At 42.5% G+C, this 16,131-nt stretch overlaps 1 protein-coding gene across 1 annotated transcript in view; it reads right to left on the reverse strand.

Annotated features, from left to right (window-relative positions):
* Window positions 1–16,131, reverse strand: part of LOC139759971 (transmembrane anterior posterior transformation protein 1) — a 170,593-nt gene that overhangs the window by 18,280 nt on the left and 136,182 nt on the right. The window contains exon 8 of the mRNA XM_071682695.1: window positions 6,034–6,194. Within this exon, the coding sequence (XP_071538796.1) occupies window positions 6,034–6,194 (161 nt within the window). The remainder of the gene's footprint in view (window positions 1–6,033; window positions 6,195–16,131) is intronic.

The following is a 16,131-nucleotide window of genomic DNA, read 5'->3' on the forward strand; positions in this document are numbered from 1 at the left end:
GGTGATTATTGGTGTTTATGCACCTGGTCATGAGAAGAAAGATAATGAGAGGCAGGTGTTTTGGGAGCAGCTGAGTGAGCATATCAGCAGCTTCGATGCAAGAGACCAGGCTTTAGTGATGGGTGATTTAAATGTGGTTGAGGGTATAATTGGGGTACATGAGGTATTTAGTGTTGTAAATGGAAATGGTGAAAAGCTTGTGGATTTGTGAGCTGAAAAAGGGCTGGCGATTGGGAATACCTGGTTTAAAATGAGAGATTTACATAAGTATACATATGTGCGTAGGAGGGATGGTAAAAGGGCATTATTGGATTACGTGTTAATTGAAAGGCATGTAAAAGAGAGACTTTTGGATGTTAAATATAATGAGAGGGGCAGCTGGAGGGATGTCTGATCACTATCTCGTGAAGACAAAGGTGAAGATTTGTAGAAGTTTTCAAAGAAGAAGAGAAAATGTTGGAGAGAAGAGAGTGGTGAGAGTATGTGAGCTTGGAAAGGGGACCCTTGTGAGGAAGTATCAAAAAAGATTGAGTGTAGAATGGCAAAAGGTGAGAGCAAACGACATAAGGGGAGTGGGTGAGGAATGGGATGTATTTGGGGAAGCAGCGATGGCTTGTGCAAAAGATGCACATGACATGAGAAAGGTGGGAGGTGGGAAGATTAGAAAGGGTAGCGAGTAGTGGGATAAAGAAGTAAAGTTGTTATTGAAAGAGAAAAGAAAGACTTTTGGATAATACTTGTAAAGAAGTGCAAATAAGGGTTGGGGTGAGAGAATATCAGTAAGGTTTAGGGAGTATAAAAAGATGTTTTGGAAGGAGGTAAATAACATGCGTAAAATGAGAACAAACAGGAACATCATTGAAGGGGGAAAGTGGGGAAGTAATAACAGGTAATGAAGAAGTGATAAGGAGCTTGAGTGAGTATTTTGATGGTTTATTGAATGTCTTTGATGATAGCTGCCATGTGTAATGCACCCGAACCACAGCTTCCTACCCACATCCAGGCCCCACAGATGTTTCCATGGTTTACCCAAGACTCTTCACATGCCATGGTTCAGTCCATTGATAGTTCGTCAACTGTGGTATGCGACATCATTCCAGTTCACTCCATTCCTTGCATGCCTCTCACCCAGCTGTATGTCCATGACCCAATCGCTCAAAATCTTTTTCACTCCATCCTTCCACCCCTAATTTGGTCTCATGTTTCTCCTTGTTCCCTTCACCTCTGATACATATATCCTCTTGATTAATCTTTCCTTACTCATTCTCTCCACATGCACAAACCATTTCAACACACCCACTTCTGCTCTCTCAACCACACTCTATTACTACACATCTCTCTTATCCTTTCATTATTTAGTCGATCAAACTACCTCACATCATATATTGTCCTAAAACATTTCATTTCCAACACTTGTCCTTACAACCCTATCTACAGCTAATACCTCACAACCATATAACATTGTTGGAACTACTATTCCTTCAAACATACCCATTTTTGCTCTCTGAGATAACATTCTCTTCAACACATTCTTCATCACTCCCAGAACCTTCGCCCCCTCCCACACCCTGTGACTCACTTCCTCTTCCATGGATCCACTAGCTGCTAAGTCCACTACCGGATATCTAAAACACTTCACTTCCTCCAGTTTTCTCCATTCAAACTTATATCCCAATTAACTTGTCCCTCAATCCCATTGAACCTTGCTCTTATTCATATTTACTCTCAGCTTTCTCCTTTCACACACTTTTCAAAACTCAGTCTCCAATGTCTGCAGTTTCTCACCCGAATCAGCCACCACAGCTGTATCATCAGCAAACAACAAATGACCCACTTCCCAAGCCCTCTCATCCATAACAGCCTGTATACTCGCCCCTCTCTCCAAAACTCTTGCACTAGGAAAACAGACAAAAAAGGCCACATTCATAAACACTCAGTCTCTACCTGTTATGTGTAATGCACTGAAACCACGGCTCCCTATCCACATCCAGGCCCCACAGACCTTTCCATGTTTACCCCAGATGCTTCACATGCCCTGGTTCAGTCAATTGGCAGCAAGTCAACCCCAGTATACCACATCGTTCCAATTCACTCTATTCCTTGCATGCCTCTCACCCTCCTGTATGTTCAGGGCCCAATTGCTCAAAATCCTTTTCTCTCCATCCTTCCACCTCCTATTTGGTCTCCTGCTTCTTGTTCCCTCCATCTCTGACACATACATTCCCTTCATATGTCCAAACCATTTCAACAAGCCCTCTTCTACTCTCTCAACCACACTCTTTTTATTTCCACTCATCTCTCTTACCCTGTCATTACTTACTGGATGAAACCACCTCACACCACATACTGTCCTCAAACATTTTATTTCCAACACATCCACCCTCCCCCACACAACCCTATCTATAGCCCGTGCCTAGCAACCATATAACATTGTTGTAACTATTATTCCTTCAAACATATCCATTTTTGCTCTCTGAGATAATGTTCTCTCCTTCCATACATTCTTCATCGCTCCCAGAACCTTTGCCCCCTCCCCTTCCCTGTGACTTACTTCCTCTTCCATGGTTCTATCTGCTGTTAAGCCCACTTCCAAATATCTAAAACACTTCACTTCCCCCAGTTTCTCACACAAATCAGCCACCAGAGCTGTACCACTGGCAAACAACAACTGACTCACTTTGCAGGCCCTCTCATTGACAACAGACCGCATACTTGCCCCTAACTCCAAAACTCTTGGATTTACCTCCATAACCACACTATCCATAAACAAATTAAAAAACCATGGGAACATCACACACCCCTGCCACAAACCAACATTCACTGGGAACCAAGCACTCTCCTCTCTTCCCACTTGTACACATGCCTTGTATCCTTTGTAAAAAAATTTTCACTGTTCTTAAAAACTTACCTCCCACACCATATACTCTTAAAACCTTCCATAAAGCATCTCTATCAATCATATCATATGCCTTCTCCAGATACATAAATTCTACATGCAAACCATCTGTTTTTCTAAGTATTTCTCACATATAATCTACAAAGCAAACACCTGATCCACACATACTCTACCACTTCTGAAACGACACTGCTCTTCCCCAATCTGATGCGCTGTACATGCCTTCACCCTCCCAATCAATACCCACCGACATTATTTCCTGTTTAGGATAAGAGGGCTTGGGAAGTGAGTCAGTTGTTGTTTGCTGATGATACAGCACTGGGAGCTTTTTCGGGTGAGAAACTGCTGAAGTTGGTGACTGAGTTGGGGAAAGTGTGTAAAAGAAGAAAGCTGAGAGTAAATGTGAATGACAGCAAGGTAATTCGGTTCAGCAGAGTTGAGGGACAAGTTAATTGGGAGATAAATTTGAATGGAGAAAATCTGGAGGAAGTGATAAATTTGAATGGAGAAAATCTGGAGGAAGTGAAGTGTTTTAGATATCTGGGAGTGGATTTAGCAGCGGATGGAACCATGGAAGCAGAAGTGAGTCACAAGATGGGGAAGGGGAGAAGGTTCTGGGAGCGTTGAAGAATGTGTGGAAGGTGAGAACGTTATATCGGAGAGCAAAAATGGGTATGTTTGAAGGAAAAGTGGTTCCAAAAATGTTATATGGTTATGAGGCATGGGCTATAGATAGGGTTGTGCGGAGGAGGGTGGATGTGTGGGAAATGAAATGTTTGAGGACAATATGTGGTGCGAGGTGGTTTGATCGAGTAAGTAATGAAAGGGTAAGAGAGATGTGTGGTAATAAAGAGTGTGGTTGAGAGAGCAGAAGAGGGTGTATTGAAATGGTTTGGTCATAAGGAGAGAATGAGTGAGGAAAGATTGACAAAGAAGATATATGTGTCAAAGGTGGAGGAAACAAGGAGAAGTGGGAGACCAAATTGAAGGTGGAAGGATGGAGTGAAAAAGATTTTGAACGATCGAGGCCTGAACATCCTTCCACCTCCAATCTGGTCTTCCGCTTCTCCTTCTTCCCTCCACCTCTGACACACATATCCTCTTTGTCAATCTTTCTTCATTCATTCTCTCCATGTGTCCAAACCATTTCAACACAGCCTCTTCTGCTCTCTCAACTACACTCTTCTTATTACCATACATTTCTCTTACTCGATCAAACCACCTCACACCACATGTCCTCAAACATTTTATTTCCAACACATCCACCCACCTCCACACAACCCTATCAATAGCCCATGCCTCGCAACCATATAATATTGCTGGAATCACTACTTCAAACATATACCCTAGTCTGATCCAGATACCCATTTCATCAACCAACCTTTAATGGTGAATGAATAGCTGGGTTGACTGTGGACTGATGGCAGCAACCAGGATTCAAACCTATGCACTTGACCTTGGTCTGCTCATGAATGTGTTACTGTCAGGAATGCTAACCATTATACCACGGAAGTCCATAATACCGATGTAATACTGCTTTGTCATTCATTTGATTTGGAGAGAAACATACTGAGTTGGACAGGGAATTTGTCTTATAAGCTCAACCTGGGTTTTACTCTTAAAGCATGTGATTTAAGGAAAGTGGTCCTTACCTCAGCCTTTCTCAATAATCATTCTTTTGAGGAAACCATGAGAAAGGGACTTTGGCATTCATTTTCCACCTTTGTAAATGATACCTTTATACCTCCAATCTGAGATTCTGTTTCTTGATCTCCATCAACTCACCAGTAAAGGTATCACAAAAGATCAGCTTCTGAAAAAGCTTCTCTCTAACCCTTCTACTTCTAGAGGGTATGCTCTTCTGGGTTTTGAAATCTGAAAGGCCTTTTCTCTCTAAGGTGGTGTTTACAAGCAATCTTTCATTTTCTTGCACTGCCCAGCCTTTCCCTCTATTTCAGAAGACCTTTCATTTAAGCATTTTTGTGCCACTATGGAGTGAGGGGGCATGGGAATTGAATCAAATGCTGCCTGTGGATGACAGACTAGACTGAGAAACTGCAGAAGCAAGTAACTGTATTTGAGAGTGTGATAGGAGGAAGCTAAAAGTTAATATGAGTAAAGTAAGGATATGAGGTTCAACAGTGAGGGGAGACAGGTTAGTTTGAGTTTGAGTTTGTATGGTAAGAACCTGGAAGAAGTAGGGTGTTTTAGTTATCTGGGAGTGAACATGATAGGAGATGGAAATATGGATGCAAAGGTGAACCATAACCAAAGGGAGGGAGGGGGGGCTAATTTCGTGGATTCATTGTAGAATGTATGGAAAAAGATGTCATTATTTGTTATGGAACAGATGGGTATGTTTAACTGTATAGGTAGTTCCAGCAGTGCTGTGTGGGTGTGTGTCATGGGCCCTAAATACTAAAGACTGGAAGAGGGTAGGCATTTTGAAAATGAAATGCTTAGGGACATAATCAGATGTAAGAAAGCTTGGTCATGCACTGAATGACAGTTTAAGAGAAAAGTGTGGTAGTAGAGAGAGCAAGGAGGAGAGGGACACCATGAAAATGGAGATGAAATAATGGTATGAAAGAGGCTTTGAAATTTGGGGGGTCAGCACATGCAGGAGGGTAAAAAGCAAGCACTGGACCAATGTGGCATAAAATGGGCTGATTTAGAGCATGTTAGGTGGTCAGAGAAAACCATAGAAAGGTCTGTGATGCTTAGCAATGAAAAGGGCCTCTGGTTTTGGTGTATTACGAATGAATGTTAGAGTGGGAATGTGAGTAAATAAGGCCATTCTTCCTCTGTCCCTGGCACTACCTCCCTATGCAAAAAACTGCAAATTAATAACATACAATTTATATAATAAACAGTTTTTGGAATGGCTTACTACTGCTAACTGTGTTGTTGACAGACTGCAAGTGGAATGTACCAGAGCTGCAGAGGTGAAGAAAGGCCTGGCAAGAAGGGGTAGTGGTATGGATTTCACAAGTTGACTTCAGTTTATTAATTGGAAGTATGTGACAACTTTACTCTGAAATTTTCTGTACAAATAATTCTTTTCTTAGCTTGCAAGGGCACATCAATTATAGCATGTCTTGATACAATTGTGTCACAGATGGAAAAAATAACCTTACCTGAAGGAAAGAAGGCAGAGAAATCCAACAAGCAAAATCACATATGATGCTGGATTGGTAAGGCAGACAGACTGGCTCAGAATACGATACATGACAACTCCAAGAGGGAGAGGGATGAAGCCCATCCGACGTGCCACCAGATCACTGTGATCTGAGTATGCCTGAAGAAAAGATGTCACAGTCTTTAAATTGCTCTCATTTATCTCTTGTGCTATATCTTATCCCATAAAATGTGGTATTAGTGGTGTGTTCTGGGATATCATGGGACACCTTAGAAATCATTCAATTTCCTGAGATCTTAATATGTGATATCCAAATTAACTTGTACAATGGCACTGGTACACAATACGACTGTCATCAAATTTTCAGCTTGAAAATATTACCAATCAAATATAATCTATGATCCTAATCTGACATACAGAAAGAGTATTATGGGTATTACACAAAGAGCTTCCCCTGACCTATAAAATAAATGTAAGATAATAATGATTAATATATATTCTTACAATTATTGCAATTCTTTTAGTCTTTTTCAAGGAAAAAGCAATATTTTTACTTCAATATACATAATTGCCATTTTCCGCGTCAGTGAGGTAGCACCAGGAAACAAATGAAGGATGGCCCATCCACGTTTTTTTTTTTTTTTTTTTTTTTTATACTTTGTCGCTGTCTCCCGCGTTTGCGAGGTAGCGCAAGGAAACAGACGAAAGAAATGGCCCAACCCCCCCCCCCATACACATGTACATACACACGTCCACACACACAAATATACATACCTACACAGCTTTCCATGGTTTACCCCAGACGCTTCACATGCCTTGCTTCAATCCACTGACAGCACGTCAACCCCTGTATACCACATGACTCCAATTCACTCTATTCCTTGCCCTCCTTTCACCCTCCTGCATGTTCAGGCCCCGATCACACAAAATCTTTTTCACTCCATCTTTCCACCTCCAATTTGGTCTCCCTCTTCTCCTCGTTCCCTCCACCTCCGACACATATATCCTCTTGGTCAATCTCTCCTCACTCATTCTCTCCATGTGCCCAAACCATTTCAAAACACCCTCTTCTGCTCTCTCAACCACGCTCTTTTTATTTCCACACATCTCTCTTACCCTTACGTTACTTACTCGATCAAACCACCTCACACCACACATTGTCCTCAAACATCTCATTTCCAGCACATCCATCCTCCTGCGCACATCTCTATCCATAGCCCACGCCTCGCAACCATACAGCATTGTTGGAACCACTATTCCCTCAAACATACCCATTTTTGCTTTCCGAGATAATGTTCTCGACTTCCACACATTTTTCAAGGCTCCCAAAATTTTCGCCCCCTCCCCCACCCTATGATCCACTTCCGCTTCCATGGTTCCATCCGCTGACAGATCCACTCCCAGATATCTAAAACACTTCACTTCCTCCAGTTTTTCTCCATTCAAACTCACCTCCCAATTGACTTGACCCTCACCCCTACTGTACCTAATAACCTTGCTCTTATTCACATTTACTCTCAACTTTCTTCTTCCACACACTTTACCAAACTCAGTCACCAGCTTCTGCAGTTTCTCACATGAATCAGCCACCAGCGCTGTATCATCAGCGAACAACAATTGACTCACTTCCCAAGCTCTCTCATCCCCAACAGACTTCATACTTGCCCCTCTTTCCAGGACTCTTGCATTTACCTCCTTTACAACCCCATCCATAAACAAATTAAACAACCATGGAGACATCACACACCCCTGCCGCAAACCTACATTCACTGAGAACCAATCACTTTCCTCTCTTCCTACACGTACACATGCCTTACATCCTCGATAAAAACTTTTCACTGCTTCTAACAACTTGCCTCCCACACCATATATTCTTAATACCTTCCACAGAGCATCTCTATCAACTCTATCATATGCCTTCTCCAGATCCATAAATGCTACATACAAATCCATTTGCTTTTCTAAGTATTTCTCACATACATTCTTCAAAGCAAACACCTGATCCACACATCCTCTACCACTTCTGAAACCGCACTGCTCTTCCCCAATCTGATGCTCTGTACATGCCTTCACCCTCTCAATCAATACCCTCCCATATAATTTACCAGGAATACTCAACAAACTTATACCTCTGTAATTTGAGCACTCACTCTTATCCCCTTTGCCTTTGTACAATGGCACTATGCACGCATTCCGCCAATCCTCAGGCACCTCACCATGAGTCATACATACATTAAATAACCTTACCAACCAGTCAACAATACAGTCACCCCCTTTCTTAATAAATTCCACTGCAATACCATCCAAACCTGCTGCCTTGCCGGCTTTCATCTTCCGCAAAGCTTTTACTACCTCTTCTCTGTTTACCAAATCATTTTCCCTAACCCTCTCACTTTGCACACCACCTCGACCAAAACACCCTATATCTGCCACTCTGTCATCAGACACATTCAACAAACCTTCAAAATACTCATTCCATCTCCTTCTCACATCACCGCTACTTGTTATCACCTCCCCATTTACGCCCTTCACTGAAGTTCCCATTTGCTCCCTTGTCTTACGCACCCTATTTACCTCCTTCCAGAACATCTTTTTATTCTCCCTAAAATTTACTGATAGTCTCTCACCCCAACTCTCATTTGCCCTTTTTTTCACCTCTTGCACCTTTCTCTTGACCTCCTGTCTCTTTCTTTTATACTTCTCCCACTCAATTGCATTTTTTCCCTGCAAAAATCGTCCAAATGCCTCTCTCTTCTCTTTCACTAATACTCTTACTTCTTCATCCCACCACTCACTACCCTTTCTAAACAGCCCACCTCCCACTCTTCTCATGCCACAAGCATCTTTTGCGCAATCCATCACTGATTCCCTAAATACATCCCATTCCTCCCCGACTCCCCTTACTTCCATTGTTCTCACCTTTTTCCATTCTGTACACAGTCTCTCCTGGTACTTCCCCACACAGGTCTCCTTCCCAAGCTCACTTACTCTCACCACCTTCTTCACCCCAACATTCACTCCTCTTTTCTGAAAACCCATACTAATCTTCACCTTAGCCTCCACAAGATAATGATCAGACATCCCTCCAGTTGCACCTCTCAGCACATTAACATCCAAAAGTCTCTCTTTCGCACGCCTGTCAATTAACACGTAATCCAATAACGCTCTCTGGCCATCTCTCCTACTTACATAAGTATACTTATGTATATCCCGCTTTTTAAACCAGGTATTCCCAATCATCAGTCCTTTTTCAGCACATAAATCTACAAGCTCTTCACCATTTCCATTTACAACACTGTACACCCCATGCATACCAATTATTCCCTCAACTGCCACATTACTCACCTTTGCATTCAAATCACCCATCACTATAACCCGGTCTCGTGCATCAAAACCGCTAACACACTCATTTAGCTGCTCCCAAAACACTTGCCTCTCATGATCTTTCTTCTCATGCCCAGGTGCATATGCACCAATAATCACCCACCTCTCTCCATCAACTTTCAATTTTACCCATATTAATCGAGAATTTACTTTCTTACATTCTATCACATACTCCCACAACTCCTGTTTCAGGAGTATTGCTACTCCTTCCCTTGCTCTTGTCCTCTCACTAACCCCTGACTTCACTCCCCAGACATTTCCAAACCACTCTTCCCCTTTACCCTTGAGCTTCGTTTCACTCAGAGCCAAAACATCCAGGTTCCTTTCCTCAAACATACTACCTATCTCTCCTTTTTTCACATCTTGGTTACATCCACACACATTTAGGCACCCCACTCTGAGCCTTCGAGGAGGATGAGCACTCCCCGCGTGACTCCTTCTTCTGTTTCCCATTTTAGAAAGTTAATACAAGGAGGGGAGGATTTCCGGCCCCCCGCTCCCGTCCCCTCTAGTCGCTTTCTACGACACGCGAGGAATACGTGGGAAGTATTCTTTCACCCCTATCCCCAGGGATAATATACATATATATATACATACACACACACACACACACACACACACATATGCACATACACACACACACACACACATACATATATATACATATGAAAAATGTAAGAACAATTTCGAAACAAACTTTTAGCTTGAAATGAATGAAAAAAATGAATGTCACATAATGGTTCAACCTCTGGCTATGGAAAAGGAAATGTACAATTTATTCACACAAACGTCAATAGCAGTTCTCATCAATTTCACCACTGTGTCAATAAGCTTCAATGTCTAAGCTACATTTTTCTCCAACTTCACTATTTTCTTGTTAAAAAACACCATGCATGAAAACTATCACTCCATTAACACAACTATAAACATTTACTTCCCCAGAAATATATACATAAATGCCCATACACTCACATATACAAATCAACATATACATACATATAGATACACATTCCCTGCGTGTCGTAGAAGGCGACTAAAGGGGAAGGAGCAGGAGGCTAGAAACCCTCCCCTACTTATATCTTTCAACTTTCTAAAAGGGGAAACAGAAGAAGGAGTCATGCAGGGAGTGCTCATCCTCCTCGAAGGCTTAGATTGGGGTGTCTAAATGTGTGTGGATGTAACCATGATGAGAAAAAAGGAGAGATAGGTGGTATGTTTGAGGAAAGGAACCTGGATGTTTTGGCTCTGAGTGAAACAAAGCTCAAGGGTAAAGGGGAAGAGTGGTTTGGGAATGTCTTTGGGAATGTCCTGGGAGTTGGTGAGAGAACAAGAGCATAGGAAGGAGTAGCACTACTCCTCAAGCAGGAGTTGTGGGAGTATGTGATAGAGCATAAGAAAGTAAACTCTAGATTGATATGGGTAAAACTGAAAGTGGATGGAGAGAGATGGGTGATTATTGGTGCACATGCACTTGGTCATGAGAAGAAAGATCATGAGAGGCAAGTGTTTTGGGAGCAGCTGAGTGAGTGATGGGTAATTTGAATGCAAAGGTGAGTAATGTGGCAGTTGAGGGTATCATTGGTGTACATGGGGTGTTTAGTGTTGTAAATGGAAATGGTGAAGAGCTTGTAGATTTGTGTGCTGAAAAAGGACCGGTGATTGGGAATACCTGGTTTAAAATGAGAGATACACATAAGTATTGGAAAGGATCACAATTTTGTGCATGATCAAGATATTCCTATGAGTCCACGGGAAAAATGAAACATGAAAAGTTCCCAAGTGCACTTTCTTGTAATAATCACATCATCTGGGGAGACACAAGAGAGAAATATAACAGTCAGTTGATATACATCGAAGAGACAAGCTAGGACGCCAATTGGTAAACGTGTGCACTTGGGAGCTTTTCGTGTTTCATTTTCCCCGTGGACTCATAGGAATACATAAGTATATGTATGTAAGTAGGAGAGATGGCCAGAGAGCATCACTGGATTACATTGATAGGCACACAAAAGAGAGACTTTTGGATGTTAATGTGCTGAGAGGGGCAACTGGGGGATGTCTGATCATAATCTTGTGGAGGCAAAGGTGAAGACATGTAGAGGTTTTCAGGAAAGAAGAGAGAATGTTGGGGTGAAGAGAGTGGTGAGAGTAAGTGAGCTTGGAAAGGAGACTTGTGTGAGGGAGTACCACGAGAGATTAAGTGCAAAATGGAAAAAGGTGAGAACAAATGATGTAAGGGGAGTGAGGGAGGAATGGGACGTATTTAGGGAAGCAGTGATGGCTTGTGCGAAAGATGCCTGTGGCATGAGAAAGGTGGGAGGTGGGCCGATTAGAAAGGGTAATGAGTGGAGGGATGAAGAATTAAGATTGTTTGTGAAAGAAAAGAGAGAGACATTTGGACAATTTTTGCAGGGAAATAGAGCAAATGACTAGGAGATGCGTAAAAGGAAGAGGCAAGAGGTCAAGAGAAAGGTGCAAGAGGTGAAAAAGAGGGCAAATGAGAGTTGGGGTGAGAGAGTATCATAAAATTTTAGGGAAAATAAAAAGATGCTTTGGAAGAAGGTAAATAAAGTGTGTAAGACAAGAGAACAAATGGGAACATCGGTGAAGGGTGCAAATGGGGAGGTAATAACAAGTAATAGTGAAGTGAGAGGGAGATGGAGTGAGTATTTTGAAGGTTTGTTGAATGTGTTTGATGATAGAGTGGCAGATATAGGATGTTTTGGTTGAGGTGGTGTGTGAAGTGAGAGGGTCAGGGAGAAATGATTTGGTAAACAGAGAAGAGGTAGTGAAAGCTTTGTGGAAGATGAAATCTGGCAAGGTGGCAATTTTGGATGGTATTGCTGTGGAATTTATCAAAAAAGGGGTTGACTGGTTGGTGAGGATATTCAATGTATGTATGGTTCATGGTGAAGTGCCTGAGGATTGGCAGAATGCATGTATAGCACCATCGTACAAAGGCAAAGGGGATAAAGGTGAGTGTTCAAATTACAGAGGCACGAGGCACAAGTTTGTTGAGTATTTCTGGGAAATCATAGGGGAGGGTATTGATCGAGAGGGTCAAGGCATGTACAGAGCACAAGATTGGGGAGGAGCAGTGTGGCTTCAGATGTGGTAGAGAATGTGTGGATCAGGTGTTTGCTTTGAAGAATGTATGTGAGAAATACTTGAAAAAGCAGATGGATTTGTATGTAGCATTCATGGATCTGGATGGGGATGCTCTGTGAAAGGCATTAAGAGTATATGGTGTGGGAGGTAAGTTCCTAGAAGCAGTGAAAAGTTTTTATTGAGGATGTAAGGCAAGTGTACGAGTAGAAAGAGAGAGAAGTGATCGGTTCCCAGTAAATGTCGGTTTGCGGCAGAGGTGTGTGATGTCTCCATGGCTGTTCAATTTGTTTATGGGAGGGTATTGTTAGGGAGGTGAATGCACGAGTTTTGGAGAGAGGGGCAAGTATGCAGTCAGTTGTGGATGAGAGGGCTTGGGAAATGAGTCAGTTGTTGTTCGCTGATGATACAGCTGATTCAGGTGAAAAACTGCAGAAATTGGTGACTGAGTTTGGTAAAGTGTGTGAAAGAAGAAAGCTGAGAGTAAATGTGAATAAGAGCAAGGTTAGTAGGTTCAGTGGGGTTGAGGGACAAGTAAACTGGGAGGTAAGTTTGAATGGAGAAAAATTGGAGGAAGTGAAATGTTTTAGATATCTGGGATTGGATTTAACAGCAGATGGAGCCATGGAAATGGAAGTGAGTCACAGGGTAGGGGAGAGGGCAAAGGTTCTGGGAGTATTGAAGATTGTGTGGAAGGCAAGAACGTTATCTCAGAAAGCAAAAATGGGTATGTTTGAAGGAATAGTGGTTCCAACGATGTTATATGGTTGTGAGGCATGGGCGATATATAGTCTTGTGTGAAGGAGAGTGGATGTGTTGGAAATGAGATGTTTGAGGACAATATGTGGTGAGAGGTGGTTTGATTAAGTAATGAAAGGGTAAGAGAGATGTGTGGTAATAAAAAGAGTGTGGTTGAAAGAGCAGAAAAGGGTGTATTGAAATGGTTTGGTCACATGGAGAGAATGAGTGAGGAAAGATTGACTTAGAGGATAAATGTGTCAGAGGTGGAGGGAACGAGGAGAAGTGGGAGACTAAATTGGAGGTGGAAGGATGGAGAGAAAAAGATTTTGAGTGATCGGGGCCTGAACATAATAAGGCTGAAAGGCGTGCAAAGAATGGAGTGAATTGGAACTCTGTGGTATACCGGGGTCGACGTGCTGTAAATGGACTGAACCAGGGCATGTGGGGCCTGTATATGGAAAGGGAGCTGTGGTTTCGGTGCATTACACATGACAGCTACCTTGCACGCATGCGGGGGGAGAGGGGGTGTCATTTCATAAGTGGCAGGGTGGCGGCGGGAATGGATGAAGGCAGCATGTATGAATATGTATGAATATGGACATGTGTATATTTGTATATGTCTCTGTATATGTATGTATACATTGAAATGTATTTATTTATCTATTTTACTTTGTCGCTGTCTCCCGCGATAGCGAGGTAGTGCAAGGAAAGATGAAAGAATGGCCCAACCCACCCACATACACATGTATATACATACACGTCCACACACGCACATATACATACCTATACATCTCAACGTATACATATATATACACACATGGACATATACATGTTTAAACATGTACATAATTCATACTTTTTTTTTTTTTTTTTTATACTTTGTCGCTGTCTCCCGCGTTTGCGAGGTAGCGCAAGGAAACAGACGAAAGAAATGGCCCAACCCCCCCCCATACACATGTACATACACACGTCCACACACGCAAATATACATACCTACACAGCTTTCCATGGTTTACCCCAGACGCTTCACATGCCTTGATTCAATCCACTGACAGCACGTCAACCCCTGTATACCACATGACTCCAATTCACTCTATTCCTTGCCCTCCTTTCACCCTCCTGCATGTTCAGGCCCCGATCACACAAAATCTTTTTCACTCCATCTTTCCACCTCCAATTTGGTCTCCCTCTTCTCCTCGTTCCCTCCACCTCCGACACATATATCCTCTTGGTCAATCTCTCCTCACTCATTCTCTCCATGTGCCCAAACCATTTCAAAACACCCTCTTCTGCTCTCTCAACCACGCTCTTTTTATTTCCACACATCTCTCTTACCCTTACGTTACTTACTCGATCAAACCACCTCACACCACACATTGTCCTCAAACATCTCATTTCCAGCACATCCATCCTCCTGCGCACATCTCTATCCATAGCCCACGCCTCGCAACCATACAACATTGTTGGAACCACTATTCCCTCAAACATACCCATTTTTGCTTTCCGAGATAATGTTCTCGACTTCCACACATTTTTCAAGGCTCCCAAAATTTTCGCCCCCTCCCCCACCCTATGATCCACTTCCGCTTCCATGGTTCCATCCGCTGACAGATCCACTCCCAGATATCTAAAACACTTCACTTCCTCCAGTTTTTCTCCATTCAAACTCACCTCCCAATTGACTTGACCCTCAACCCTACTGTACCTAATAACCTTGCTCTTATTCACATTTACTCTCAACTTTCTTCTTCCACACACTTTACCAAACTCAGTCACCAGCTTCTGCAGTTTCTCACATGAATCAGCCACCAGCGCTGTATCATCAGCGAACAACAACTGACTCACTTCCCAAGCTCTCTCATCCCCAACAGACTTCATACTTGCCCCTCTTTCCAGGACTCTTGCATTTACCTCCCTTACAACCCCATCCATAAACAAATTAAACAACCATGGAGACATCACACACCCCTGCCGCAAACCTACATTCACTGAGAACCAATCACTTTCCTCTCTTCCTACACGTACACATGCCTTACATCCTCGATAAAAACTTTTCACTGCTTCTAACAACTTGCCTCCCACACCATATATTCTTAATACCTTCCACAGAGCATCTCTATCAACTCTATCATATGCCTTCTCCAGATCCATAAATGCTACATACAAATCCATTTGCTTTTCTAAGTATTTCTCACATACATTCTTCAAAGCAAACACCTGATCCACACATCCTCTACCACTTCTGAAACCGCACTGCTCTTCCCCAATCTGATGCTCTGTACATGCCTTCACCCTCTCAATCAATACCCTCCCATATAATTTACCAGGAATACTCAACAAACTTATACCTCTGTAATTTGAGCACTCACTCTTATCCCCTTTGCCTTTGTACAATGGCACTATGCACGCATTCCGCCAATCCTCAGGCACCTCACCATGAGTCATACATACATTAAATAACCTTACCAACCAGTCAACAATACAGTCACCCCCTTTTTTAATAAATTCCACTGCAATACCATCCAAACCTGCTGCCTTGCCGGCTTTCATCTTCCGCAAAGCTTTTACTACCTCTTCTCTGTTTACCAAATCATTTTCCCTAACCCTCTCACTTTGCACACCACCTCGACCAAAACACCCTATATCTGCCACTCTGTCATCAGACACATTCAACAAACCTTCAAAATACTCATTCCATCTCCTTCTCACATCACCGCTACTTGTTATCACCTCCCCATTTGCGCCCTTCACTGAAGTTCCCATTTGCTCCTTTGTCTTACGCACCCTATTTACCTCCTTCCAGAACATCTTTTTATTCTCCCTAAAATTTACTGATAGTCTCTCACCCCAACTCTCATTTGCCCTT

This window comes from Panulirus ornatus, chromosome 3 (assembly GCF_036320965.1).
Source record: "Panulirus ornatus isolate Po-2019 chromosome 3, ASM3632096v1, whole genome shotgun sequence".
NCBI classification, from domain to species: domain Eukaryota; kingdom Metazoa; phylum Arthropoda; class Malacostraca; order Decapoda; family Palinuridae; genus Panulirus; species Panulirus ornatus.